This window comes from Empidonax traillii, unplaced genomic scaffold (genome assembly GCF_003031625.1).
Source record: "Empidonax traillii isolate 1590-97213 ecotype Southwest subspecies unplaced genomic scaffold, ASM303162v1 scaffold31:size1920502, whole genome shotgun sequence".
Taxonomy (NCBI): Eukaryota; Metazoa; Chordata; class Aves; order Passeriformes; family Tyrannidae; genus Empidonax; species Empidonax traillii.
Genome location: NW_020955224.1, coordinates 153,764 through 180,833, shown reverse-complemented (window position 1 = coordinate 180,833; position 27,070 = coordinate 153,764). Strand labels below are relative to the sequence as shown.

General features: G+C 48.3%; 1 protein-coding gene across 1 annotated transcript in view; it reads left to right on the top strand.

Annotated features, from left to right (window-relative positions):
* Positions 1 to 27,070, top strand: part of GALNT14 (polypeptide N-acetylgalactosaminyltransferase 14) — a 96,033-nt gene that overhangs the window by 14,950 nt on the left and 54,013 nt on the right. The window contains exon 2 of the mRNA XM_027911142.1: positions 21,260 to 21,429. Within this exon, the coding sequence (XP_027766943.1) occupies positions 21,260 to 21,429 (170 nt within the window). The remainder of the gene's footprint in view (positions 1 to 21,259; positions 21,430 to 27,070) is intronic.

Here is a 27,070-nt window from a genome sequence, read left to right as displayed (position 1 = left end):
AGGGAGACGTCACCGGCTAATTGGATAAAAAATGCAGGTGGCTTGCGCTCGGGGCTCTCAAGCTTCACAGGAAGGACAACGTTTCCTTCTGCAGGGACACCCGCTATCATTGTGAGCCTGCTGACCCTCCAAGGATGCAGCCTCTGCTATGGGGAATTCTAGTTATTCTGGGGTCGGTAAGACAACCTCGTAAAACACACCTGTGTGTTTTTGCACAACCTCAGTGGGGGCTTAACCGAGGGCTTAGTTCACTCCTTTCTTGTCTCTCGGGTTCCCATTTACTTGGCCACTTTTATAATAAATATTGAGTTTATTGATGAGCTTTCAGCAGTGTCTTGGTTTTCAGTCTTTCGAACTCACCCTGTTACAGCCCCTCAGCATAGCAGCATGGTCCTAACGATGGCATAAGGTTCTGCAGCGGGATCTGATGGGGAAGGAATAGGGGGTTCCTGTGTGTGCAGAGCTGTGCTGGCACCCGCCTTCCTGCTTGCTGACAACAGCTAATGGATAGTGGAGATAAGGATGGAAGCTGGTATCCGCTGCGTGGGCCGAGGTGCAGGACTGAATAGAGGGCACCAAATAGAGCTAAATCATAGGCCAATTTATAGTCTTGCTGCCTACAGATGTGGGGAAGGTTTGATCAGAGATACTATTGTTCAAATGTCTCTGCAGCTCTTCAGGTTGCAGCCTCCCTGTTTGCTGCCTGCCTTAGCAGGGTTTCCTTTTTTTTTTTAGAATTTTAAAGCACTTTCCTGCTGGTGAAAGGCTGAGAGCCTCTAAGGCTTAAGCCTTCCACTGATTTCAGCTGTTTCTAGGTCCCTGAGCTGCCCATATGGTGTCCTTCAGCCCTGGCCCGTGCTTGGGGGTGGTAGAAAGAAGTTTGGAGCTGAGTCAGTGGCATGTCCACTGGTGGGTAGTTATCCAGCTGAACTGAGCCTGGTGGCTCCCTATGGGCCGCAAACCAGATGTTGTATGGCAGTGATTTAAAGTCTCTGTCATTTAGAGACAAATTGGTGATAATGAGTCTCTTTTTATAGACAGGGACTTCAAGGCATGGGAAGCTTTAATGGGAGATGTTCTGTAAAATTAGCTGCTTAGCTAACTTTAGCAAAATCTTAGCCAAATTAACTAAAAATTAGCTACATTCAGCTAAAATCATTGGAGAATTCTTGATGGGGGGGAAAAGCAGGAATTGGAAGGGAAGGTGAAGAATTGGTAATGCTGCTGAAGTTGTAACATTGCTCGGTAGTTCAGGAGTGTGCCCCTGCCTTGAGTATGCTGCTGAGTTTTGGGCATCTCACTGGATGAGTCCTGACTTGGAAGAAATTAGGGTGGATGCTGGAAGGTTATCTGCAGGGAGAGAGGGGAATTTCACTTGTGGGCCTTACTGCTGCCAGGCTGCTGTGGTATCAAGCACTTGATGGCTGGCAGCATCAAGGAGGATTTGACACCTGCATTCGACACTTCAGCCACAGTTTTTGTAAGAGGAGGAAAAAGAGATGGGGAAAAAAAATAAAGTCTTGTGACTCAGGAGGGTGTCTTGCTGGCAAAGAAATTGGGGAAAAGCACCACTCCTGGGGGAGTTGCGTGTAGCTGCCAGTTTGGAGAGGTTTGCATCTTCCTGCCCGGTGTTGAAGGCAAGGTGTCTGGTTGGATGGTTTGGGAATGATTCATTTTCTGAGGTTGAATATGGAGAAAAAATAGTGCTGCTGTAGTCCCACGCCCTTGGAAGTGAAATGGAGAGAAGAAGAAAGAGGAAGGAAGATGAAGAAAAGCCTCCGTGGCTGAAGGAGGAGGTGAAAGAGGGTAAGATGGAATTCAATTCTGTGAGCCTGGCTGTTGGCCAGGAGGATGTGGTGAACTTCTGCTGTATGCCTTGGGATCTGTCATGACCGAGAACACTTAGGAGCTATTTTTCCTACAGCAGAGCTACATCTTTCTGCAGATGTTAAACTGACAGAGACAAGATGGATTGTTGCAGAAATACAAAGGGCTTGGATATACGTTTTTCCTTTTATCCCAATTTATGTTCGAGATAGTTGTAAGCCCTATGGAATATTTTTCCTGGTAGAGGATCTGGTGATATGCCAGTGGCTTTCTGCCTTTTGGCTTTTTCCAGAGATGATTCCAGTGTACTAACCAAGAGGTGGCAGTGTTACTGGCCAGCAGTACGGTCCGTGGGGTCACCATCTCCTCCTCCATTAGCTGGGAAGCTTATGTTCCCTGAGGATCAGGAGGGACTGAAGATGTGGTTTTGTGGACTGTGCACGCCTGACCTGGCTCTTATTTGCTATTTTCAGCCCTTGGAGACGTCAGAGTCATTTCATCTGAATGGTACAGAGTCAGTAGAGCAGATGCCAGAGGAAGCCATGTGGCAGCATCCCTGCCTGCAGCAGCGGAGCTGGGGGCCACAGAGTAGGACTTCAGGCTAACCCTAGAGCCTGCACCTCTAGAAGGTGAGAAGGGGATGCAGAATTGGTTCAGTGAGCAATGCAGGGGTTTGCCCAGCATCCCCACCTCACTTCTGGGGCAGAAATTATTGTGAGGTTTTCAGGAAAGTGGTCTTGGAAGAAATATTGCTGTGGAGGCAGAAGTCTGAATAATCTCTCAGTTTGCAGACTGCTCAGATAAACTGTTGTTTTCAGATGCAGGAAACAGGTCAAGCAGTTTTTGTGCTTCCTGCAAAAAAACCCAGCCCTCAAACACCCCCCCCATCACTGACACAGTGGGTAGGGTGAGGCAGAAATATACTTTTTTTTTTTTTTTTTTCATTTGCTTTCATTAGATATGCTATTGGGAAACATTCACCTTGGCCTGCCCAGAAGCACTTGGGTTTTGTTAATGATTTTTTTTCTCTGGAAGCCTTCCAGTAACAGCAGTCCCTGTGCTGGCAGGGCAGGGCAGTGTTAGGCAACATTTAGGATGTGGGTGAAGAGTAACCCATCATTTCAGTTCAGTAGCACCTGTGTTGGGCAAGGGGCTCGCTGTCCCATCGTAACCTTGACTTTGGTTTTCCTACTGTGGCTCCTGTGTGCCCATCAGGAATATGGTGTGGCTGGGGCAGCTCTCATGAGCAAGTGCAGCTCTTTTGGGTTTGTGGGTAATAGTGAACTGCTGTGGGAAATAGCAGTTTCTTTTGAAGCAATCTTCTCTACAAAAGTCCCCATGAATTTAATGAAGACTTAGAAAGTTGTTCCTGCAATTTTTATGCCAGCATATAGATATCCATAAAAGAGCCCTCCTGTAAATGGAACAGAAAGGAAACCATTCATTTTAACGTCTATGCATTTATGGATTGATCTTTACAGAATCCTATTAGTTTCACTGCCAGTAAGTGGCATGAGGACTCTATTTCAAACCAGACAATGTCAAGATATAGAGGTGGGCATTAAATATCATCCTACCTGTTGCTGTTCAGCTATACTGCTCGTGTCTGAGCAGTATGTAATGGCAGGGGCCAGGAATACCAAGTCGATCTTCTTCCAGCTCTTTGGTTAGTAAAATCATTAGGAACCATGATAATGTAAGAGGCTGGCATTACACTGTTTCAACAACCCATTAAATAGATCTGATCATTTTTGCGCAATGCTTCCTTCAAAGCAAAGAAAATACTCTCCTGGAGTCGTTTCTCGGTGTCGGCTTTTGAGAAACAATGATTTATAAACCTCTTCCTAAATAAACAAGTTATGTACAATGAGAAAAACCCCAACCAAACCCATAAACCACAGACTGCTGCTCTTCTCCATAATGCAGACAATTTCTGGATTTGTTTCTTTTCCCCCTCTGCCAGATAGAGGACAGAGCATCTTCTCCCTGCCCAGAGGGCTGCTGACAGCCTAGCTCTACCTGCCCATTTTACACTTTTCCTTCTCATGGTGTTTGAGCTGCTGACAGCCCAGATGGTTTCATAAACAGCTACATCTCCTTGGGCTGAGGGTAGCTTACCTTCCAGTGTCGTTACCAGGCTCTCAGATTATTACAAATGAAAACATGCTATTAATGTAATTTCCATTTTTCCCCTCCCTGTTTAAGCTCCCTGCTTTGTGCATCCCACTCAATTTTGGCAGTGCAGTGCTTTGATTTTCGTTGATGGGTGGTTTTACTTTTCAATTTCAGTTCCAGCTGCATTTGGTTTGCAGAATGTGGGGACTTTGCAATTAAAACCAAAACTGAGCTACACACGTTGAAATGAGGCAGGAAAAGCAACAGGCTGACACTCTCAGTGTGGCACAGCAAGTGGGGGACATTGCTTAGCCGTGGTCATGCCAATCTCCCACTTGGGAAAAGCAAATATGCGATGCCTTACCGGACTGTTTAGGAAAGGTAAAGTAATATGAAAGTCATATATATGTATATATATAGAGATATGTATGTTTTCCTATATATAGGTTTTCTGTAGCTGAGAGAGAAGGGGTTGTTGCCAACATCAGCAGTATAGTATTAGATGCCACATGTTATTTAGGGAGTTGATTCTGCTGGTTTCCAGACACCTGATCACACACACCCCAAAAAAAAGACACAAAAATGTGTTTTCAAGTTGTTTCTCGAGTTTTACCTCTGTGGGCTGACCAGGTCACCTCTGCGTTGTCACTGTTGTTGCAGTGGAGACTCTGAGGATGTCAATCCAGGAAGACAAAAGGACCTTTTTGAGGGTCAGAAAAAAAGAGAGGAATGTTAATAAAAGAGCCTGACTCTGAGCTTATCCTCTCCCTGGCTGTTATGATACTGCTCACATCCTTTGTCCACTGTATCTTGCAGGCTGTGAAAGTAGAAAGCTGTTGAGGTGGACACTGGTGCCCAAAATCCCTGCTTTTGCCCTGTCCACAGCAGGCACTTGCCAGCATAGCCTTGCAGTGAGTGTTTTCCTGCCTCACTGCCGGGGAATAGTTTCTTGGGTTTGAAGAACACATGGCTCTTTTATCCCTTAGCAGCCTCAGGCTTTGCCGCTGGTCTGAGTGAGGAGTTCTGCTGCTCTGCCTGTGAACTGGTAAAACTGGGCAAGCCAGCTCAGTGCTGAGCTCCCAAAAATGGTGCAGATGCTTTGAGTTTGCCCTTATTGCCATGTGTAATTTCTGAGTGCAGCAGAGGCTGGGAGCCGCATTTGGAGTGAGTTTGTGCCAGGGCACCTTTGAATTGCAGGGCTGGGCTCCTGGCAATAACAGGATTTGGCTGTGACATCTGTAGCCTAAGTTTCATCCTGTCCCAAGGCTTCTGAGACTAGTTGGAGCTGGATTTTTTTAAAGATTTTTTTGTTTTTGTTTTGAGCTTGAATTGGACTGTATTCAAAGAGCTGCCACATATACCCATAACTGTGGGAGAACTTAGCATCTGGGCTAACAGCTTATAGCACATTCCCAGTGGGTTTACATCCCATGGAGAATTTCTGGGCCTCTGCGGGCAAAGCAGTCGCTGTCTCCACACTTTACTACCCCATCAAGACATGGAGAAGGGATGGGGAGCACTGGGTGAAGCTGTGCTGTGCCCTGGGCACAGGGCAGTGGCTGAGGGAGCTCCCTGTACTAATTCCACTGCTCTGTGCTTTCCCACAGGGGAAAATGTGGCCCGGGAGCATGGCAAAAGCTCACTTTGCCACTTACTTCACCCACTTTGATGGTTAAAAGCAGCTTGGTAGCTCCCTGTATAAGACTGAAATGAAAACTGTGCTCAAAGCAGGGCTAAAATCCAATTTCTTTTGCCCTTTAATTATTTAATTTATTTTCTATATTTAACATGCTTGCTCTTCATGAGTCAACTGAATTTTCATGTAACTTTTTTTTTTTTTCTCAAATACTTATCTGTGTTGGCGGAGGGAACATTTTAAAATGAGCCTCTCAGAACTTGCCCTAGATGCCCTAGTGTTTTTTCTGGCTTCTCCCACTATTGAGACAGGGTAGTTGCTTGCTTCACATTTCCCACGTGTTATTCCCTATGCTTCCAGTGCAGATAAAATGTTAAATCGAAGCACGAAGGAGAATTTTAATTTTATTCTTCACCTTCACCACTCGTGTCTCAGGAAGGAAAGGGTTAGTGGGCTTAGCCTGGTGCTGCCAGCAGAGCTCTGCTCCAGTAGTGCTGGCTGCCCATTCCTGTTTGGCATCACTGATGCTGGACAGGAGTGAGGGATAAGCCACAGCGAGCCTGCTGGAGCTCAGCTGTGGTGTTGGAAATAGCAGAGCCCCTGCCAAATGCCCTGTGGAGGGGAAAAACGTCTTGTTCTGGTGCACCAGGATCCCGGTGCCTTTTAGCAGCCTGGATTCATATTTTAGAATAATTAGGCTTTTGCTGCTTGTCTTTTTTGTAGTCACATTTAAGTAGTGAGGCAGAGGACAGGACTGTTGAACAGCCTTTCCTTTCCTGGGTGACTTGGGCTTGGGCTCTCCTTGTGAGGACAAGCAGGGTGCTGCCACATGAACTGCCAGCAAATTTGGCCTGCTTTTGCTCCCTGCCATCTCAGAGAGGTGGAAACGGTGCAGAGAGGGGACAGAGGGTGATGGCTTCTCCACAAGAAGCAGGCTTGCTTAGCCTGGGATGGAGGAGGGAAATTGTGTTGGAGATCCGGAAAATCATTAATGGCAGACAAATGGTGGGTAGGAAATAGCTCTCATCTCTTCCTGGACAAAATCTGGGATCATCAAAGAGAGCTGGCAGGGGCGAGTTCAGTGAGTTTGGATGCGGGCTGCTTGTGTAGCCCCCTGCAGCAGCATCTTCTGGGTGCTGAAAGCCTACCTGGGTTTGATGGTGACCAGAGAGACACATGGGAAAAAGGTCCATGCAGGTGTTTAATGAGAAAGTCTTCCTTTTTCCCTGCTGCTCTGAACACCTTGTTCCTCAGCTCAGCAGTTTAAGAGCTGGGCGGTGGCGGTACAAACAGGTACCGCCACAGTGGCTGTGCCTGGCTGGGACGAGCCCCCTGTCTATGCAGGAAGCTGGGCAGGGAGGAGGGTGCATCCCGGCCACCGGGGCTGCTGTGCATCCTGCTCCAAAGCTTTAAGCAGTGTTAGACACAGCTTACCAGGGCCAGAGCTTAGCACAGACCATTAGTCTTGCTGAGTACAGCTATGATCGTACTTAGCACTGCCTTCCTATCTCTCCTGGCTGAACTGTAGAGCACTTTGCAATGATTAATTCAGCATGAGACTCCTAAGTGAACATTATTGCCCTGTTTTAGAGCAGACATAAAGGTCGCTGGCAGACCAGGAGCAGAAACTCTTTCCCATACAGATTTTCACCAGTCTAGCTGTCTCTAGCCACCGGTTACTTCCCTCTGGCCTTCTTTTGTCTCAGCTCACTTTTAGGTCCAGTTCATTGCCTTTGAGATGTTGTTCCTTACGCTGCAAAAAGCGGGGGTGCATTCAGACGCTGAGCTGTACCCAGTAGTTTGGGATTAAAACTCTCTTTGACTGCACAGGATAAAAAGTCTTGGCTTGTGTAACCAGTTATTTCTGGTGCATCTCTCCAGGCATCTGTGTTCATGTGGGCAGCAGTAGCAGCATATGCTGCCGGCTGCAGAGGGACCAGTCTTGTCGCCATCTGCGCGCAGGCTTGCTGGGGCTGTGGCAAGCATTGCTGCTGGGGCTCTGTGTCCCTGCCTTTCCCAGGGCTGTGCTTGAGCTGGTGGCAGGTCATCCAGCTCAGAGCTGGGAGCCTGCTGTGGTGTGTCCAGAGCTGTTCATGTCTCATGGGAGTGTTTTCTCCTTTGGGCACCAGCGGAGGTAGAAAGAGTATGAAAACGCCCAGCTGGAGCTTGTGCTCTGGAGGTGCCTTTACAAGCAGTAAATCAAATATGAAAGCAGTCAGGTGGTTTTTATTTAGAGCCATCAGGACCAGTGCTGGTTGGGATGCTCGAGCCTGCCTGCCTCATACACAGCTGGTAGGACCTTTGCACTGGCTGCTTTGTTTTTGGGAAGAGTCCATAGAGTAGCATGTCTGTTCCTTAGCAGGTCTTCTCTATCCACTGGCTCTTCTGTGAGGTGCTGTGGCTTTTGCTTGCTCCAGCATACCAGCATGCTTGTCAAAGCCTAAATGTGCCTCTGGGCATCTTCTCCCTTATGTTTGTAGGCACACTGTGAGTGGTGCCAAGGGTCAGGGGAGCAAGGAGAGATAGAGGCATGCCTGGAGCTGGAGAGGGTAAGGATGGAAAAAGATCTGTGAGGAGAAGCAAGCCAGTGGATGCCCAATGGTAAGGGAAGCAGCATCACCAGTTTGGGGCTTGACTTGTGCTTTCAGGACCATCCAGACAACAACAGGTTGTGTTTCATTTGCAGTTACACAGACCCTGCAGGAGTAATGTGAGGGACTTCCCTCCAGCAGCACAGCAGCACTGATTCTACTCTCCTGAGTTCCACCAGGAGGCCCAGCTAGAGACATAGCTCCTCAGCAAGGAGAGTCCCTTCCTCTGTAGCTGAAGGCTGTCTGGTGCTGTAGTGGTATATCCAAACCTGTGGGCAGAGAAGCTGCATTAGCCTGGTCTCAACCGTACCCTTCCTTTCCTTGCCTGCCTGGCCAGAGTTTAACTGCGTCTCGTTTCCCTCCAGGTAGAAAGACTGGCTCCCCATTTCCTTGCAGCTACTACCAGCAGCAAAGACAACCTCATTTTTTTGTATTATCCCTTGTCTATCCCACCTAATCCTTAATGCATCTCTGCCAGCAAGGGGAGCATGTCACCGCGGGAGCAAGAGGGATCAAAGGCATGCAGGATGGTACATGGCCTAGATGGGTGATGAGGCTGCCTGAAAGTGGGTCCAGCCTCTGCTCTCCATTACTTGCATCATGTGAGGGACTTCCCCTCTCCCTCCATGGCTTTCTGAGGGCAGGAACCTTTGCCTTCAGTAGATACCACACAGCTTCCGCTGTGGTGCTGCTGTGTCCACCTGGCACGAAATGCTCTCCGTGAAAGCAATCATTGGGCTGTTTCAGTGCTGACTCTTTGAGATCCTGGAGGTGTTGCCTATCAACTTGTTCCTGTTAGGTGGCTGGACAAGCCTTGTGTGGTGACAGCTCTGTGCTGATAAGGCCAATGAATGGAGTGTGTGTTGACTTGCCAACCAACCATGCTACAAGAAGTTGTATCATCCCCACAGCTACTGCCACCCTCCAAGCCTGATGCTTCCAAAGGATCAAGACCCAACAGAGTCAGGGTGGCTTATTTCTGCCCAGATTTGATCCCTGCTACTGGCTTTTATCACATTTGCTCTGCTTGCCCACATGCCTCCTCTCATCGTGCGCTAATACAAAATGCCACCTACAGGAGTGTCTTGGTGTTTGCATTGAAGAGGATGAGGTTTTGGGGTTTGATACACTGGGATACCTGCCAGGGCTTGCTGTCTCTGGACATGGGTTAGCCCCAGTGTGTGGAATTGTGGAGCTAAGCAGGAGCATGCCATGAACCGTAATGCCTTGGTGGAGAAAACATCTTCCTGCCTAAGCCAAGGGGGCTGGTCCATGCCCAAGCAGGAGCTGCCCATTAAGTCTTCTGTGCAATGTTTCCATAGCTGAGGACTCCAAAAATGCTATTTTCCTCATTGCAGTGAAATGCTTGTATATATGTGAGAATCAGTGCCAAATGCAGATTTTATTTTTTTTCTGATAATAACAACAAAGCTCAGTGCCTGTTTGCTGGTTTCTGTCCAGTTCCCCATGCTCTCAGGAGATGTTTTGAGTTTGCTGCATCAGGTGACTTAGCACGAGTTTGGTTTTTGTTTTGGTTTCGAGTGGATGTTTAAAAATTGTTTTTTATCTTCTAGAGATGGGAAAAAACATCATTCAGATCTTGCCAGTGTGTTAGGGAAAGGGAGAAAGGAAGGTTATTCTGTGTCTCCAGGCTGTGGCCTTGCCATACTCCTTGGACCAGCATCTTCTTGGGTGTGAGAGCTCTGGTAATGGGCCCTTGGTGGTAACACAGCTGTCCTCCAAATTACAGATGTTGTTTGCTACAAGCCCAGTTACAGCTTTGGTTGTTTTGTTTTATATTTCCACTGCCCTCCTCCCCTTTCTGTTTTCCTTTTGCACCTCTCATCTTCCTAGCAAGGGGGGAAGAGGGGGGCATGAGCACAGCAGGAGAGAGTGAGGGACACTCATCTCCATGTTTGTTTGCCTGGCATGGACCTGGCATGTCCCAAGCCGTGGCTCCCGTGCCCAGCCACAGCTCTGCTCAGGGTTTGCTCAGGGTTTGCTAATGCGAGCAGCAGTGCTGTGCTGCTGGAAGATGGCCAGAGCCTGGAGACCTGCCTGTGATCTGCCCAGCTGGGCTCCACCAGCCGTGTCCTGCCTCTGTTTACCCCCATCCACAGCCAAGCCTGCATCATCCCAAGGCACAGCATCTCCTTGAGGCTTCCACGGCGCCTGTGCTTGTGGCTGGCCATGACTCACAGTCCTTCCCCAAAAGGCTTATTTATTTTCAAACTTGCCATACCTTGCTACGGTGCTTTTCTTGCTAGCCAGGGTTGATTTTTTTCATTCTTATTACGGAGCTGAGATAGGGGCAGCTTGGCCTGACACACACACTCTAAATTACGTTGCTGTATCTCCAGTGCCGTCAGTCATGCTGCACTCAGGTCTGGGATCTCGCAGACACTCCAGCAGCAGGTACCTAAGGATCAAAGGTTTCTTGCTGTCACAAATGTTTTATATCTAATGTCTCCTCGAAGGGAGTTGAGGGGAGGATGGGCTGGTAGCTGGGTAGTACATGAACCCTGGAGCATCGTTGCTGTGACCTGAGCTTCATCTCCCTCTGCCTGTGTGTTGAGGACCAGCTCTGGGTTACAGAGACGCTTGTCTCTCTGCAAAATATGTCTGTGTGAGACAAGGACCCAGGTCACCAGCACTTTTTGATGGTGGAGTGGTGTCTGACAGGCAGGCACTGGCAGGTCCTGAGCTCCAGCTGTACCCTGACAGCTGCAGAGAACCTGCTCCTGCATCCTGCAGCTTTCTGCATCATGGGGGTTAGGGCAGCCCTGGTGATGCATTGAAGTGTGTTGGAGAAGTCGTGCTCTGACCTGAAATACCTGCACTGCTATCAGGATAGCTGCTTGGCATTGTTTGGGCTGGGCTGTAGCACATCACTGCATATGCCAGGAAAGCTGGGAGGGATTAGGGCATTTTGATTAGTCACCAGCAAGGGTTTTCCTCTGCTCTTCCTGCTCTGCAAAGAATGAAAGATGGGAAGAGGGGGAAAAAAACCCCCTTGTGCTGGAACTGCTCAGCAGAGGTGATGCTCCCTCGAGAGCTTCCCACCCAGTGGGAGCCTTATGAGTTAATTGTAGGAAAAATGAGGCATGGCTTGGGAGAGTCCAGGGCTCTTCCAGAACTGAAAATAAAGTGCAGTAGTGACGAGTTTTGGCTGATGGCATTTCTTGTCCTTACTGAGCTCCTTCCTTGGAGCAGTTGTGCCTTGTTGCCCACCTGGTAAATCTCTGTTCCCCAAAGCAGTTAGCTGACAGAGGGAGCTTAAAAGGTGGGCTGGTGGCTTCCTGAAGGCAGCTAAAGCCATGCATGTAACTGTCCTGTGTATTTGCAATTATTTCATTTCCTTGAATATCTGCTTTTCTAGCATATGTGTTTTTTATAACCTTTCCCTCCCTTGGAGGCACTTCACGTTAATATGCTGCTGTTAACCGTTGCCCCTCATTGCTACTTGGTTTTGGAAAGGTGGCTGCTCAGGAAAGAATAGTAGCTTTAGTTTCTAAAGCTGTGTGAAGATCCTCATGGAAGCAATTACCAGATGGATTACTCCTGACTTTGCTGCTGTGTAAAGGCCATGTTGGGTCGAGGATGCTGACTGTATTAACAGTACGATCCCTTCCTTCTTGGGAGGTGTGGTGCAGATTAATCACCTGCTTTTTAAAGGGCTGGGTTCAAAGCAGGGCATTCAGAGCAGGGATCCGTCTGCTGGCTTCTTTATTCTTCCCTCCCTGTTCCACTTTCCCATTTTTTTTTCCCCCTGATGTGCCCCATCCTGGGCTGTCCTTGGGAATGTGGGAATCCACAGCTCCATGGGGAAGGGGAAGACCTTCCCTGACCTCTGAGATGCTCAAGCTCTGTTGTTTGGTAGGACTTTTGGCTTTTTTGCAGAAGGAGGAGCAAAGCTCAGCTGGAGACTTGAGTACAGCTATGGGCTCCTAAGTGCTAAATCATCTGCGGCTCCTGCTGAAGTCTGAGAAGGCTGGTTTGACCTTCATGGCTGGAAAGCAGCTCATTTCTGTCCTAAAAGGCACAGAAGGAAAACAAATCACTGTCTGTCCACGTAGGAGCTCCCTTTTGCCACTCTATTTACCCACCAAGCATCTGGGCTCTTCCCAGTGTGTTTGACCTCTGATGATCCTAGGAATGGGCTGAACCTGGCTGGCGTGGAGGGACATGGGGTGTTGCCTTAATTTCTTTCCCAATTAGTGCCCTTTGTACTTGCAGATGACCTTTGGAGACCGTGTCTTGCACTCACCCACCCACTGGTCGTGCAGCCAGCAGACGAGGGCACTGAGTGGTGGCAGCAGGCTGTGGAGGGGCTGCCTGTGGTGCTCCAGTTAATGCAGCACCATGGCTGCAAAGATGCTCTTTGGCATCTCCTGGCACCCTGGTGAGCCTGGACAGGGTTGCCGAGGGAATCCCCTCTGTCAGGGGGCAAAGGCACTTGTGGGAGCTAGCAGGTGGAGAAAGATGGAGAGAGACTGAGGGAGCTGTGAGTGTCCCACTGCTGATGGGAGTGGCAGGGGGGCACTGTTGGGGGACCATTCCCATCAGCCTGGGGGAGTTGGGTTGAGAATTGGTGCACAACTCTTTGTGGAGCAGAGCTGCTGCCAGTCCAGAGGTTTCCCACCCTTTTAGATTTTTAAAGCTGGAATAAAAATAAAAAAAATCTCAATGGAAGCAGAGACTCTATTATAGACTCTTGAAACCTATTTGGTCTTGTTTGCTATCCAGAATTACCATTTGCAACCCCATTAGAAGAGTTCACAGGGGCCAATGGACTTGCACTGGCATCGCTCATCCTTTCCTGGCGGCTGTGGGAAAACCCAGAAGACCTTTTTTGATGGAGGCTTGGGAAGAAACATCAGGAAGACCGATGCAGCCCAAGCACAAGCAGGTGAACTGAGCAGTCCTGCAGCATCTCAGGAGAACTGTGGGTAGGGGGAGGAGGAGATGACCAAAAATCCTTGCTATCCTTCTGCTTGGCTCCCAGCACAGACAGAGATGGGTCTTCTCTTTTGTCCAGTCAGCAGCTTGGTTTGTGCTGACCTCCTAAATATTCAGCTCATTATACACTGTAACGTATAAATAAAACAGAAGCAGGCAGCAATATTCTCCAGGAGGATATAATCGGCTTCCTTTCCTTTTTAATTATACAGGATTTGTCTCCATGTGTCAGACTATCCTACAGGCTAATTTTTTATTTCAAAGAATTTAAAGTAAAAATTTCTTTACACAGTGAGACATACGCACCTGATTTTGGGGGTCCAAGAAGGAAGACCTTCTTTCTAAGTGGGAACACAGGGAATTTTGTTGCTGGATGTTGTTTCTGAAGGTCAGTGGCACAGATCTTGCCCTCCTTTCCATTAGCACAGAGAGGCAGGAGGTTCTTCAGTGTGTTGGAGTTGATGAGGGTCACCATGGGAATTCCTTGGCATCTGGCTGGGGATTGTGATGCTGGCTGGTAGCATGCATTGCCTGTCCCTCTATAGAGGCAGGCTGGTGGCCTGATGCTAACAGCCAGTGAATGAAAGCATTGTCCACACACAAAGCTGTGGCCCAGGCTGCCTGTGGGAGATGTGTGTATATTTTAACCTGATGCTGCTGCCAGTGCGGCAGTTGCTTGTTGATAAGTGTGATATGAACTCTGAGCTGACTTGCTTTCTCCTGAGGGAAGCCCTGGAAACAAAATCTGGCTTTTCATCAAGGCAATCAATCTGTCATCTTTTCTTCCTGCAACTGGGAGTCCCCTGCTCTTGATTTGCAAATGAATTCCCCGTTTTGGTGGCTGCCCTGGACATCCATTTTAAAATTAAATCTTTGGTGCCCTTACTGGAAAAAGCATCAGTAATTCTCCAGTGGCTTTTCATGCTCTTGTATTTGGCTGGAGACTTTAGCAGATTTAAGCCTCTGGAGGGTGTTTCAGACCATGTGTATTGTTTACCACAGATACAGACAAGAATATACACAAATTGCTGGTTCTTGCTGTTATCGACTCAATAATGGCTCAGTTTCTCTAGCCCTGAGTCATCTCCTTGCACTGAATCAGGGGCCAACAATCTGAGCTGATGCTGGTTGAGTGTGGGGACAATAAGAGGAAGACACTGAAGAGCCTTCTGCGGAGCCTGATGTCACAGGTGAAGTGGGAGCTTCAGACAGAGTTTATTAGAGAAGCCCTCCTGCCGAGTCACAAGGTGCAGAAAGGACTCCCTTGCTTTTCTAAACTCCTTCTCAGACTGGAGCCTGGGTCTGGCTGGTTCCAGTCTTGAAGCCCAGACTTTGTCAATGGTTTAAGTCTGAGGAATTACAGAGGTGTGATTGAACCTTTGTATGACTTTGTTCCGTAGGATTAAGGATGGCAAATCAGATCTTTATATAAAAATGAGTGATTTATTGTGATAAATGATTAGGCAAAAATGTCTTAACTACACAGTATAGAAGCTAAAACTGCTAGGATAGTGTAGTGTAGTATAGTTTACTATATCAAAGCAGTTCTATTAAAGCAAATATATTAAAGCTAGCAAAAAAGAAAAAATTATTAAGTAGAGATTGATGTCGCTTACCCATACCAAAGACCATGGGCAAATCTCTTTTGCTCAGCCCTGAAGAATAACCTTGAGGGACATCCTCAGCCAAGGGAGGAATGGACACAACACACTCCAAGAAAGGGTATGTTAGAAGAATCTGCTGTTTGAAAGTGGGACTGGACATTTTCAGAATAAAGTGATTGATTGTCATTCATGTGTCCCAGGTCAGCTGTGTCAGCTTAGCATTTTTAGATAAGGATACTGTACCATATCTGCCACATCTTCACCTCAGTATCAGGATTTTTAACTTTGGGGTTGATGAGTCAGACTGGTTTTAGCATGATTTAACACCAAAAGCAGCATGACACCCCTTCTCAGTTCACCACTGAACAGCTGTAGTTCCTGAAGATCAAGTCTTCTTCCATAGCCCCCTTCCACCCTTTATAATTTTTGTTGTCTGTTATAGTAGGTGTCTTGATTGCATAAATGTTTTTGTGCAATGACAGGAGCGAATAATAGAAGGGTGATGGGCAGGAAGGGCAGAAAAGGTAATGATAGTATGATCTTGGCCTCAGGGCCAAGTGAGAAAGTGGGACACTTACTGAGAAGTCCTCAGGGACTTGTGTTCCCTACCAAGATAGCAGAGGAGGAGATGATGCTCCGTCCTTTGAAGATGGAGCAGTGTGCCTATGGATGTGCATGAGCAGGAAAGAGTCAGTGGTGAGCAGGAAAGAGTCAGTGGTGAATGCTCAAAGCTTCTCCAGGGACCCAAGCTGCAGGACAGGAGAAGTACTTTGCTTTAATTAGGTATCTGTATTAAAATTTTATTTGAACTTTTTTTGTTCTGTTCTTTCTTCCTACAAAGTGGGGTCAGAACAGACTTAGATCTGCAGGTTTTCCTTGAGAGACAATAAATCACTTCCAAGCAGAGGGAGATGTTGGTCCTCCTTGGAGCAGAGTGGGATCCTGGACTTGCTGTGTGTGCCCATGGGGTCCCAGAGGAGCTGCCATCAAGGTGCATGTGAATGTTGTGCCCAGGTACCAGCGCAAGAGGAAGAGGAGTTTCAGAGGCCTCAAACTGGACCTAAAATCTCCATGGGTCAGAAGACCAGTTAGGGCGGAAGATGGCCAGGGCCCAGAGCTACCTCCGTTTCTAGTGCATGATTTGTGTCAGCACAAAGCAGAAGGCAGCACTGAGCCATTGAAGCACTTAAACAAGTGCTTATCTTCATTTAAACAGGGATTTCCATGGGTTGCTTCAATGTCTGCTTAAGTTTGTATACAATTGCTTGATTGGCTTAAGTATTGAGCAGTTTGAGGAAAGAGTGTAAGAAGAAGGAGGTGTTGTGACACTTCCAGGGTCCCTATTGATTTGCTGCTGAATGGTCCCTGATGTACTGGAGGATGCAGGATGGGTATAAAGCATGTTCTCCAGAGACCCACAGTCTGATTTTGGCACCACCACATGCAGTTTGGATGGGGCAGTGTCTCCCCCTTGTATCTTGGGGGGATGCACAGCACTGCTTATACAGAGCTAAGCCAAGGCCCTGGGCTCTGGTGTCAAGAAAACTGTACCAAAGCTTGACTGAAAGATGTTGTACCTCGGTGGTCCATCTGGGTTATTCAAGGATGAGGATGAAGGCAGCGTGATGCTGTCCCACTTCTTTTCCCTCTGGTGCTGCTGACCCTCTTAGTACACGTCCTGGCACTGGGAGACGAGAAGGGATGAGCCCTATCCTGTTTGAAGTATTATAATCCTTTCAGATGGCATTAATGCCTTGGCCAGTAACAGCTTTATAACTGAACCTCCTGCTTGCAGAGGCCCCACGCTTCAGTGGGACATTTAAATCTCATTTGTATAATGTCTGGTTGCAGTTCCTGCTGGAAGATTGCCCTCTACCTCCAATGCCCCTGAACCGTGCTGAACACAAAGATGTCCTGGCAGGCAGAGGAGTGACAGACCGTGGCCAGGCAGCAACATGCCACATGGCTTCGGAGTTTCTAGAGCTTTCACTTGTTTGTTGATGTAATTTTTTACTTTCCCTCCCCTCCTATTTTTTAATGCCTGAGTCCCAGGGAAGGCAGGACAGAGGCTCAGTGGTGAGTACTCAGTCAGAGGTTATGTAGGGAAGAGATTTTCCAGGGAAAGCTGGGTGTGAGGGAAATAGAGGTAGAGCCATGTTTGGCTGCTGCCAGACTCCTTTGGGGTCATCATTGCACCTGCACAGGCAAAACCTCTTTTCTGGCCAAAGATGGGGCTCCCTGTCAAACCCTGTCAGCTCTGCCAGCCACTGGGCAGGCTTGGGTTTGCTGCCTCCTGCAAGGACGCTCGTGGTGCCTGTCCGATTCACTCTGGTCTAAAGGCAAAACTCAGCATGCCCAAAAGGAAAGTTACTTGTATTTTAGCAAAGGTTGAAGTTCTCTATTTTAAAACAGTGCCACGAAAGAAGAAAGTGAATCAGAATCTGCTTTTGGCTTGCACTGCCCACTCCTTGTCTTCCTGGGTAGCTGGAGGCTGGTCCTGGGGTCCAGTGTGATCTGCCCTTCCCCAGTCACTGCTGGCTGTGCTTGGGCCAGGCTTTTCACCTCAAATGCCCTTTCATTGCTGGTCTGCCTCACAGCAGCCAAACTGCTGCCTCAACATGCCTGCTCCCTGCCCAGTGTCCAGCCTGCTCTGGCCTCCCGTGCCAGTGAGGGGTGTTGGGGGCTGCCTGCAGGAGCAGAGCTTCCCACGGGGACGCTGCGGGCCCGCATCAGTAGCCGGCTGAGTTGCTTGTTCCTCCTTCCCGCTCCAGCAATCCCTGCTGTACTGTAATCACACAATTATTATGCCATTAAAATGTCATATTCGCAGAAATCCACATAAACAAGGCATTAGCACTTGCCAGAAAATTGTAGTTTTACTGCTAATGACCCACTTTCCCCCTGCAGCACCGCTCCTTTTTTTTTCTTTAATATTATTTTTTCCCTTTTCTTTTTTTTTGTTTTGTTTTGTTTTGTTTTGTTTCTGAGCCATGATTTAGGAGGCAGATGACGAATTACATCTTTGCACTGAGAGGCTTTTAATCTTTAACATGTAGTTGTCGTGAAAAGGTGGCTCCATGCTGGCTCTGGGCCATTTGCCTTCTGCCAGCAAGGGGGTGGGCAGTTTTGGAGGGAGGTGCCTTTAGTGGATCTTTTTTGGGGGGGATGCTTTAAGTGAGATGGCAGAGAAAGCTCTTGGTGAGCCTTTCTCTTGTCTGGATGCTGGTGTGAGAAGGGAGCTCCTCTGCACAATGAGTTTTGTCCACGTCCTGGGGATCCCCCCAGTACGGTGTCAGAGGGGGCAACACTTGTTTGCCAAGAGCTACCCTGTGGATATATTTTTCATTTCTTTCCTTCAGACTCGTTGAGTCTCTTAAACTCTTTTTAAGCGTTGACTGTGTTTCCTATAATTAATACCAGCCATTAAACTGCAATGTCGAAAGAGAAATTACCTAATTCCAACAACAAAAAAAGAAAATTTATTATTCGTACATGAGAGAAAATGAATATGAAACTTGGAGAGATGAGCCCTGTAGAAGATAAATAGAAAGGCAAGTGGAGTATTGACTTGATCCTTCTCTAGTGCAGGGTAATTTGGCCTCTAAAGTGAGTTAGATCATAATAAATTAAATTTAGATTTCTGCATATCAGTTAAATAACTCCCAAGACAGAATTCTGGCGTGAGGAAGAGGTGATAATACATGATGGAAATATTATAATGAAGACCTTATCTGGTAACCTGTAACCCATGTGCTGTCCCTGGGTGAGCAAAGGGGATTTCTCCTGATGCTTAACTCTCACTGCCTGTCCCTGATCAGGTGCCAAGGAACAGGTGAGTCCCTGCGTTGGTGAGGTCTCCTGCCTCCCACGGCTTGCATAACTGTCAGCTTTCCATTTGAGGATGCTGCCTTGCTTTCCTGCTTTCCTTCTTTACTTTGTGCAGGTGTTTTTTTGCAGAGTTCAGTGTGCACATGTGTCTGAGCATCCTGCTCTGATTTTGGTAGGGAGGCTTGAGATTGAAAGAGCACCTAGAAGATTTGGACAGGTGATGTGGATTGAAAGTGAATGACCACACCTGGGTATCTACTTCTGGCTGAGAAAGTTAACCCGGGCTCGTTTTGTGGCCAGAGAGGGATTAAAAGAACTCTTAAATCTCTGGTATCTATTTGCTCTTGATCTCAGGTGTGTATTTAATTACCCAATATTTACTAACCATCCTACTGATATCTTTCCTCAACCCAAGAAGGAGAGCCTGGGTGAATCAAGGTGGGCTGATGCCTTTCAGGTGGAGATTTCTTAGGAGTATTAGTTACTCACTACAGAGTGAACCAAGAATTCAGCCCTTGGATGCAGGGTATATCCAGGGCAGGAGGAGAAGCAAATACTGCTGGATGAGCCACCGGTATTTGTCCTTGTATTGATTTACTGCTGGGACCTCCCAGCAACAGAACATTTCTGGGGTTAGATGGATGCTGGGAAAATGCCATCCCAGACCCTGAAGCACATGCCAGGACCCTCCTGTGTGTTGAACCCCTGCTTCTGCTGCCTGGCCAGAGCCTTACTGCCCTTGTAGCAGGTGCAGAAACTCCAATTTTCCTGGAGCCACAGTTGCTTGCAGAAATCCACCAGCCCTCCCACCTGAGCCATCAGATTCTTGCCCAGCTGTGCCCTTCTAGCTGATCCAAAGCTATTGGGTTTAACTGACATTAACAAACAAACAAACATATATATATGCACACATCTTACAGCCTCAAGTGCTACGTGGCTGCTTCTGAAAGCCATTTTTCTTATTAAGTTTGATAAAACCAAGTTTTATTTTTCTTCACAGCATTAAAATTTAGGGACTGCAACTCTGTGGCAGTTGTTTTAGCAGCGCTAGGCCTCCCGGGGTCATCATGAAATCTTATAAACATCAGGCTGTCGGTGGCTCTGCAATGCAATCAGCTCTCTTTTCCCTGATCTTTTACTGTTGCAGTAAATCACGTTTTGCAAGATGCCTTAGAAAAAAAGCATAAACAGTATTTATCACCCTGAGCACGTCGGTCCTCCCAAAAGTCCGCAGGCGGGTTCCGTGCATCCTTCTCGTAAACCTCCTGCAGTGACCTCACTGGTTTCATAACTTTCTCCCAGCCTTGGTTAATTTTCCCCTGGTCTTGACTGACTTTCTTCCAGTATGGTTGGTGGCCTTGCGGTTTCTTCTGATATTCCCACACTGGGGTAAATGCTGGAGGAGCTCCTGAGAAGGCCATGGGGTCACACCAGGGGAGGATGAATACAACTGTGTGTCTGGAAACCCTTCCATCCCTGGGCTTTGCTGCCTTTTTGGAAGTGTTCATGTTGCTGTAACCCAGAGCAGTGTGGGGCATCCTCTGTTTGGAGGTGCCTGGCTTGGTCCTGCAGTGGTTCACTTGCAAGAGCCAGTGCTCCCTCCTCCTCTTCCTCTGACTACAGAGAATGCACTGCCAGATGCGAGAAAAATCAATTACAGGATAAAAATCATCCATTTCAAAAGCTTCATTTTGTGCTATTAGCAGGCAAAATCGGCTTTCAGATGGTGTGAACTGAGGAGGGTGAAAAAAAAAGAAAAGAAGAAGAAAAGATCAATTATTGGATAAGATCACAATTTTCTTTAGGGCTGGGATGTCTGTAAATGTTTGCATCTCTCAGTGTTACAGGTAGGCTGAGATCAAAGAGGTTGTGCTGCTGCAACGATGAGATGTATCCACATGGTATTGTGCTGGCTGGCTCAGACACTGCCAAAGGGTGCTTAAACCCTCTTGACAGCATCATGCTGCAGAGGGATGTTTAAACCCCCCCAACAGCACCAACCCACCAAGAGATGCTTAAACTCCCGATGGTCGTCAGAGCTGTTGGGTAGCCCCAAAATGCAGCTCCTCCATCCTTCTGGAGGGGGGACCGCACAAGCACGTACTTGCCTGCTCTTCTCTCTGTGGTAGGGCTGAAGACCTTAGTGGGAGACTTGTTGTGGCGAAGATGGACTGAAATTGCGCTGGAAGGATGGTGGCCCCATTCTTCTAGAATCCTATTGCTCTACTGGTCCTTGGCCTAGGGAGTGACTGTGGAAATGTGGGACTGTGCTTTATGAAACGTCTCCTGTTGATGGCCCTTTCCTGCCTGAAGGGTTACAGGGGCGATTGGTCAAGTGTTGTAAAATACCTTTGTTTTTGGCTGGAGAGATATTAAAACCCTCACAAAACACTTATGCTTTTATATTTCTTGAGACGATGCTGCTTGAGGGTGGCATCCCCCAGAGACCTGAATTTGATTTCAAATTAGTCATTTTAAATTCAAATTGGCAGGCTCTCTTTGATACGGTATTTTGGGACCTAAGGGAAAAAAATAAACCCCGAAGACCTAATGGGACTCCTTGTTGGCCTGCTCTTGCAATGCTTGCCCATGTTGCAGTGCTGACCGACCTTCCGGTGGGACTTGGGAGGATCTTCAGAATGGGATCAGGTGTCCCCTGGTCTCTCCTCTGTCTAATGGGGCTGACTTTGTGCGTGCAGGAATCGGATGTGGACTGGGACGACCTTTGGGATCAGTTTGAAGAGCGGAGGTACCTGAGTGCCCGGAGGTGGAAGGGCGGCGAGGACCCGTACCGGCTCCATGCCTTTAACCAGCGGGAGAGCGAGAGGATCCCCAGTGACCGTGCTGTCCGTGACACCCGCCATCACAGGTTCTGCCTCCCCCCTGCTTTCTCCTGATCTTCTGAAACTTCATTATATTTGGGTGGATAGTTCTGTTTCTCTTCAGGGCCATGGTTTTAGGATATTAGGTGGGTCTGGGCCCTTGGCCCACAGAGCAGAGGGTATTCTTGAGATTGCTTCTGCCTGAGTTATATTTTTAGGATTGATTCACTTTGCTTGATTTCTTGGCATGTCTGGAAGTCTTAAACCTATTAATTAAAACCTATGTAAAATTTCCTGGGACTATAAGGAAAGAAAGGAAAAACCCTTTTTTTGACCTTCAGAAAAGTAATGGGTGTGCAAGAACACTTCTGCATGATGGTCAAAGTTTTCACTGGTGCTGGGAGCTCTTACTCTGCAGACAATGCAGTGAAGTGGTGCAAGGCAGATAAAATAACTGTTAAACATTGATTTGGCTCTGCAGAGAGAGGAGTGGGGAATGAGAGGCAATTGCTGAGTGAGAGGGAGAGGTAAGAACTTGCTGGATTACTGGCTGCTTCAGCACCACTGAGGTCAGAAATATCCTTTGGCACCCAAAGGACCCCTTGGGAGAGGCAGGAGGATTGCAGCAAGGGTTGTCTTGTAGACAGAGCCCTACTACCTTGTCAGCATGAGAAGGGTGGGATGGGAGCTCTGGTGCACCACTGCTTGCTGAGAGTGCAGCTGTAATGTGTGTGTAATGGCCAGTCTTCGCGAACGAAGAACCGGGGAAGGTCTTTACACCTTCCAGCCTGTGCATTGGATTTTTTAGGTGAGACACAGTCTGCGCGGAACTGAGCCCACCCTTTAATCCTGAGGTTCATCTGCCGGGGCCAAGTGAGCTTGGACGGTGGCAGCGAGGTCCTCAGGACGTAGATGGATTGCCTTACAGGGCTAACGAGCTCCGTCTGCCCGGGGAGGGGCCCTGACCGGGAATCAAACCCAGGTCTCTGCGATGACAGTGCAGCGCCTTTACCCTCCTCCTGTGGTTGCCTCTCCTAACTCCTCAGGGAAGAACTACCCTTTGTGGGTGCAGGTTGTTGAAGGTCAGTGAGGTTAATTGTTAGTTTTCTGGATAGAGCGATGCAGAGGTGTCCCACTGGTGAAGGAGAAATTCCCAATGTTCCCTCAATGCAGTTCCCCTCATTGTCTTCTGAGGGCACAGCATATGCCTGGCCCCTGCTGTCAGTCACCAGCCCACAGACGGTGCAAGTCCTTTCCAAGGAGCTCTGCCTGGCATCATGTCCCAACTTGCTGGCAACAGCCATTCTCTGCAGTCTTCTCTTGGGAGCCCTTTGGGGGAAGTCCTTTGTTTTGGTAGGAGCTCTGTGCTGGAGCCAGTCATGGCACCTTGCTGCCCATCCTGCATCTTGTTCCCAGATCAGAGCAACTCCACTCCCGGCATCTGACCCAACTCTGAATTTCCCCTATTCCAGTTCAAAGGCAGCACTTAGGCTGAAATGCTGAAACAGCACCAGTTCTCCTGCCCTATAACGTGCTTATTTATTTATTTAGCTTCTTTTTGTACTAAGGAACAGATGCTCTTTTCTCTGGAGAGGAGCTGTCAGCCCTGACAGACGCCTGTTATAGCTGAGCAGAGAGCGAGTGTGCTATTCCTGGAGAGAATTAATGCCAAGGATATTAACCATCTGCCCTATTAAAAGGGAAGATCGACTCGGCTGCCCCTTTGCCATACCCGTGCTGTGTAGTGGCAGCCACCTTGTTCCTGGGTGGGCAGATGTGGCGCTGAGTGCTCCTGTGAAAGAAAAGTTCTCATTAAGGAGGAAGTGAGGGCGCAGCACCTGGGAGGGGCTAGGGCTAATTTAATTTGTTTCCAATTTCCTTAACCCGGTAATTGGATTCTGATTTATTGAATATGTCTGGAGAGTGCTGTGGCTGATGCACCATTAGCCGAGCATTAGAGCGACCACAGAGGAAATGGGGCTGCCTGGAGATCTGGGGGAGGCAGGCGCTGATGGGAAGTATGGAGGAGGGAAAAGGATCTGGGATTGTTGGTTGAGGGAGGGAGGAAAGTGCGTAACTAAGCCCGCTCAGGAAAGATAATCCTTGTTTACAGCACAGGTGTCCCAAGAGCTGCCTCAGGTGATGCTCAGGCGCTACCATGTAACCTAGAAGCTGGTCTTGAATTGTCCAGTACAACTGTGTGGGGAAGCATGGATAAGCATGGCCTGCTCTTGAAGCAGGGAGAAATTGCTGTTGGCTATGCAAGAATGTACATAGAAATATATAAAGAGGGTCGAGCATGGTGTTGACTAGGAGATGCCCCTCCTGCAAAGGGAAGGGCAGAATCCTGTGGACAATGGAGAAGGGACACCCTCAAGGCTCATGCTGCATGACCTACTGGAGGTTGTGTTTAGAGGCTTGGTTTCAACGGAAAACCTAGATTAAGCTGCTTTATGTGAGCCAGACTGGAAGCACTCAGGCTTCCTTATTTGAGAGTGAACCCAAGGATTTGGACTTTGATTCTGCTCCAGCTGACTTTGGGGGAAGATACAACCTGTTGCAGATCCTACACTTACAGGGCACCACCATGTCGAGGGGCTCCTGCCTGGCTCACATAAGGGGTTAGGAGGCTTTTGAGAGGGTCTTACCCATCTCTTCAGCTCATACCCATGGGCAAGCAGGTTCTCCTTCAGCCTCTCAGTCAGATGCTGTTGCTCAAAGTAGATTACTCTGCTCTGTGACCAGGTTTCAGAGTGTTGGCTCCCCATCCTTTATCCCGCCTGTATGACACGTGGCAGCACTGAGATGCATAGACCTATAGACCATGGTAATGTCCCAAGACCCACACCCTGTAGTCTGGATCCTAAGGGCTGGGACGTGGGAATGCTGCTCCTTGCAGCTTCTCTGTGGGCTATTTTTCCTTCTGGTTTTATCCTTCTGGTTGCAGAAGATTTCCTGGAGTTTTCTTTGCTAATTCAGCCAAGCACCTGGACTTTCCAATGATAGCTGCAAAATCTGGCAAAGGCTGAGCAGTAAGCTCCTTGCCAGAAGGGCATGGAGAGGGCAAATGCTTTCGATGGGATGGGATGTGGCACTGACAACCAGTTGCTTAGCAATGTTTGCTGGATTGATTTTGTTTTTAAATTACAGCCAGTGGAATAGTTTCAGATGGAGAGGAATTGCCGTGCTCCAAGGAATCAGAGCTGGAGAAACTGTGGTGGCTCTCTTTCCCTGTCTCTACCTAGTGTGGGGCTTTGAACTTGTGCTTGGTTTGAGCGTGATTTCAGCCAGGGAAATTTCATGCCTTCTGTGCACTGCCTTGTGCCACTTGGCCTGTGAGATCTCACAGCTGGAGCATTGCTCCTGGTGACCCCCTTGCATTTTGCTGCCATTAACTCCATTCCTGGTTACATGTTGACTAAGCCCTGGGACCACATAAAGGGTTGCCTTTCTCCAGGAGAGGACCTTGTATGGTCCTGTGGTGGTATATCCTGTCCCCACCAAGAGTTAAGGTTAAAAAATTCCTGTGACTGCATCAGCAGGTGGGACCTGGATCTTGGTGGCACGTCCACACTGTGCACAGCCAGCTCATACCGCTGGAGTGGGTGGCTAGTCCCCCTCCATCGTGGTAGCCACATGCCATTGGGATTAACTCATCTCCACATCCCACTTTCTACAACTCCCACTGGCAAACCGCAGGACTGAAACGGCAGTGAATGAGTCAGTGCTGGGTGTGTGCACTGGTGGGAGAGGAGCTGAGGTTTCCAATATTGCTCAGCGGCTTGGAAAGCTGACCGGGAGGATGCATCGCCCCCAGCCATAAGATTTTGTCGTGATGGCTCCTGGGCTTTTTCCATCTGTGACAGACATCTCCTGAGGAGGCTGGTGTTCACCACGCAATCGCTCCATATGCTGCTTAGGCTGACCTCTGCCTCCCAAATGCTCCAGTGGGTTTGATAGATGTGCAGATGCCACAGTTGTGGCTGCCAGGCTGGGCTGGGACCACGAGTCACGGCCAGCACCAGCCTGAGCGGGGGTTTGTGCTGGCTGATGGCAGCGAAGCGGAGAGGTGAATTCAGGGACAAGGAGAGCAGAGGAGAGGCTGGAGGAGAGGTGAGAGCCTCCAGCAGACTTCTCTAGCAAATCACGTCAGACAGCTTCAAGCATCTCCCACCGTCTGTTTTCTTCTATTTGCCTTGCTTTTTACCTCCACATGCCGATATGCGTTTAGTAGTGCTGTCTAAAGAGCTGTTAGAGCAAGGAGGCCAGGGATGGAAACCTCTCAAATTCCAGCAAAAGACTGGATTTTTGAAGTTCCCTCTCCGAGTCCCCAGTGCTTTACAAGAGGTCCTACCTACCTGGGTAAAGTTTAATTTTACAACTGCTTAAGGAGTGTGGTTGTGTGAGTGTGTGTGTGTCTCAGAGAGAGAAAGCAGCTGCTAAAATCAAGTTGCAATTGAAACACGAGGCTGGCAGGAACACTGCGGATAGCAAGACCATGTGTTGCTTTGTCTGCTGAAGTTGAGAGCATCATGGCAGCCCAGAAGACAGGTCACACCAGCTTGTGCCCCCTGGAAAAGCTCTGCGCTTGTTGCCTGTCCTATTCCCTTTTCAGGGAACAACACACACCATAAGATTTCCTCCAGGTTTCTTCACTCAAATCCCCTTGCAGTGCCAGCTGGAGAGTGTCCATAGGGTAGGAGAGCTGCCCAGGGCTGGTTGCTCTGCTCGTATGAATTGCTCGTGGAGGGATGGGAAGAGGTACGCGATGGCTATGATGTTCTCCTGGAGCAGAGAGCTGCTGTCTTGCATTTTCAAGGTCCAGAAATGTCAGGATTTCAGTCCTCAAGCAGAAGCATTACACCCTGCAGTGTTGTTTTTGAGCCATTAATTTCAGCATGTCCCAAGGGTGCAGAGCTTGCACATTCAGTGTTACGATGGAGCAGCTGTAGTTGGGTTGGTCAAAAATATGTGACTGTGCATGGGAACGACTGGGAAGAGCACATGGTCCTGAGGGTCAGCTCTGCTGGGTGTGGTACCTGTGTACATGGGCATGTGGGGCTGAGAGTGCATCTCTGCCACTGAACACCTTCCCCACATACCTGTGTCCTGTGTGAGCACATTGGGCACACAGCACGTGAGACCGTGTTGACATCCGCGTGCCGACTGGAGGAGGGCAGCTCTGTCGCATGCAGAGCTTGAAGTGGCTCCATTTTTGGATGAGTTGATGACTGACTGCATCCCAGGAGTGGCAAATAATCAAGTGCACTGAAAATATTGTAATGTCTTCTTGGAAGTGAAGAGTCGAAGAGGAGAAAAGTGGTTTTTGACAGCATTGCCTTTGGGTTAGGATGTTTATGATGCCATTGGGCTTCTCACATTGTCTTCTTTCTTGTCTTCTATGATGCCATTGGGCTTCTCACATTGTCTTCTTTCTTGTCTTCTATGATGCCATTGGGCTTCTCACATCTCTTCTTTCAACTTCCTTTTTCTGCTAGACTAAAACCATTTTGAGGTGACTGGAGGTGAACACTGGGTCTCAGCATCTAGAAATGCATTTTGTACCTTACACAGGAGTTTAAGCATCCTACCTTTCTTGCCTGGTTTCTTGAGAGTCCCCAGCAGAACTTAGTGTCTGGAGAATGTACACGTGTGGATCAAAGGCTCTGCTCTGCTCTGTTGTCCTCT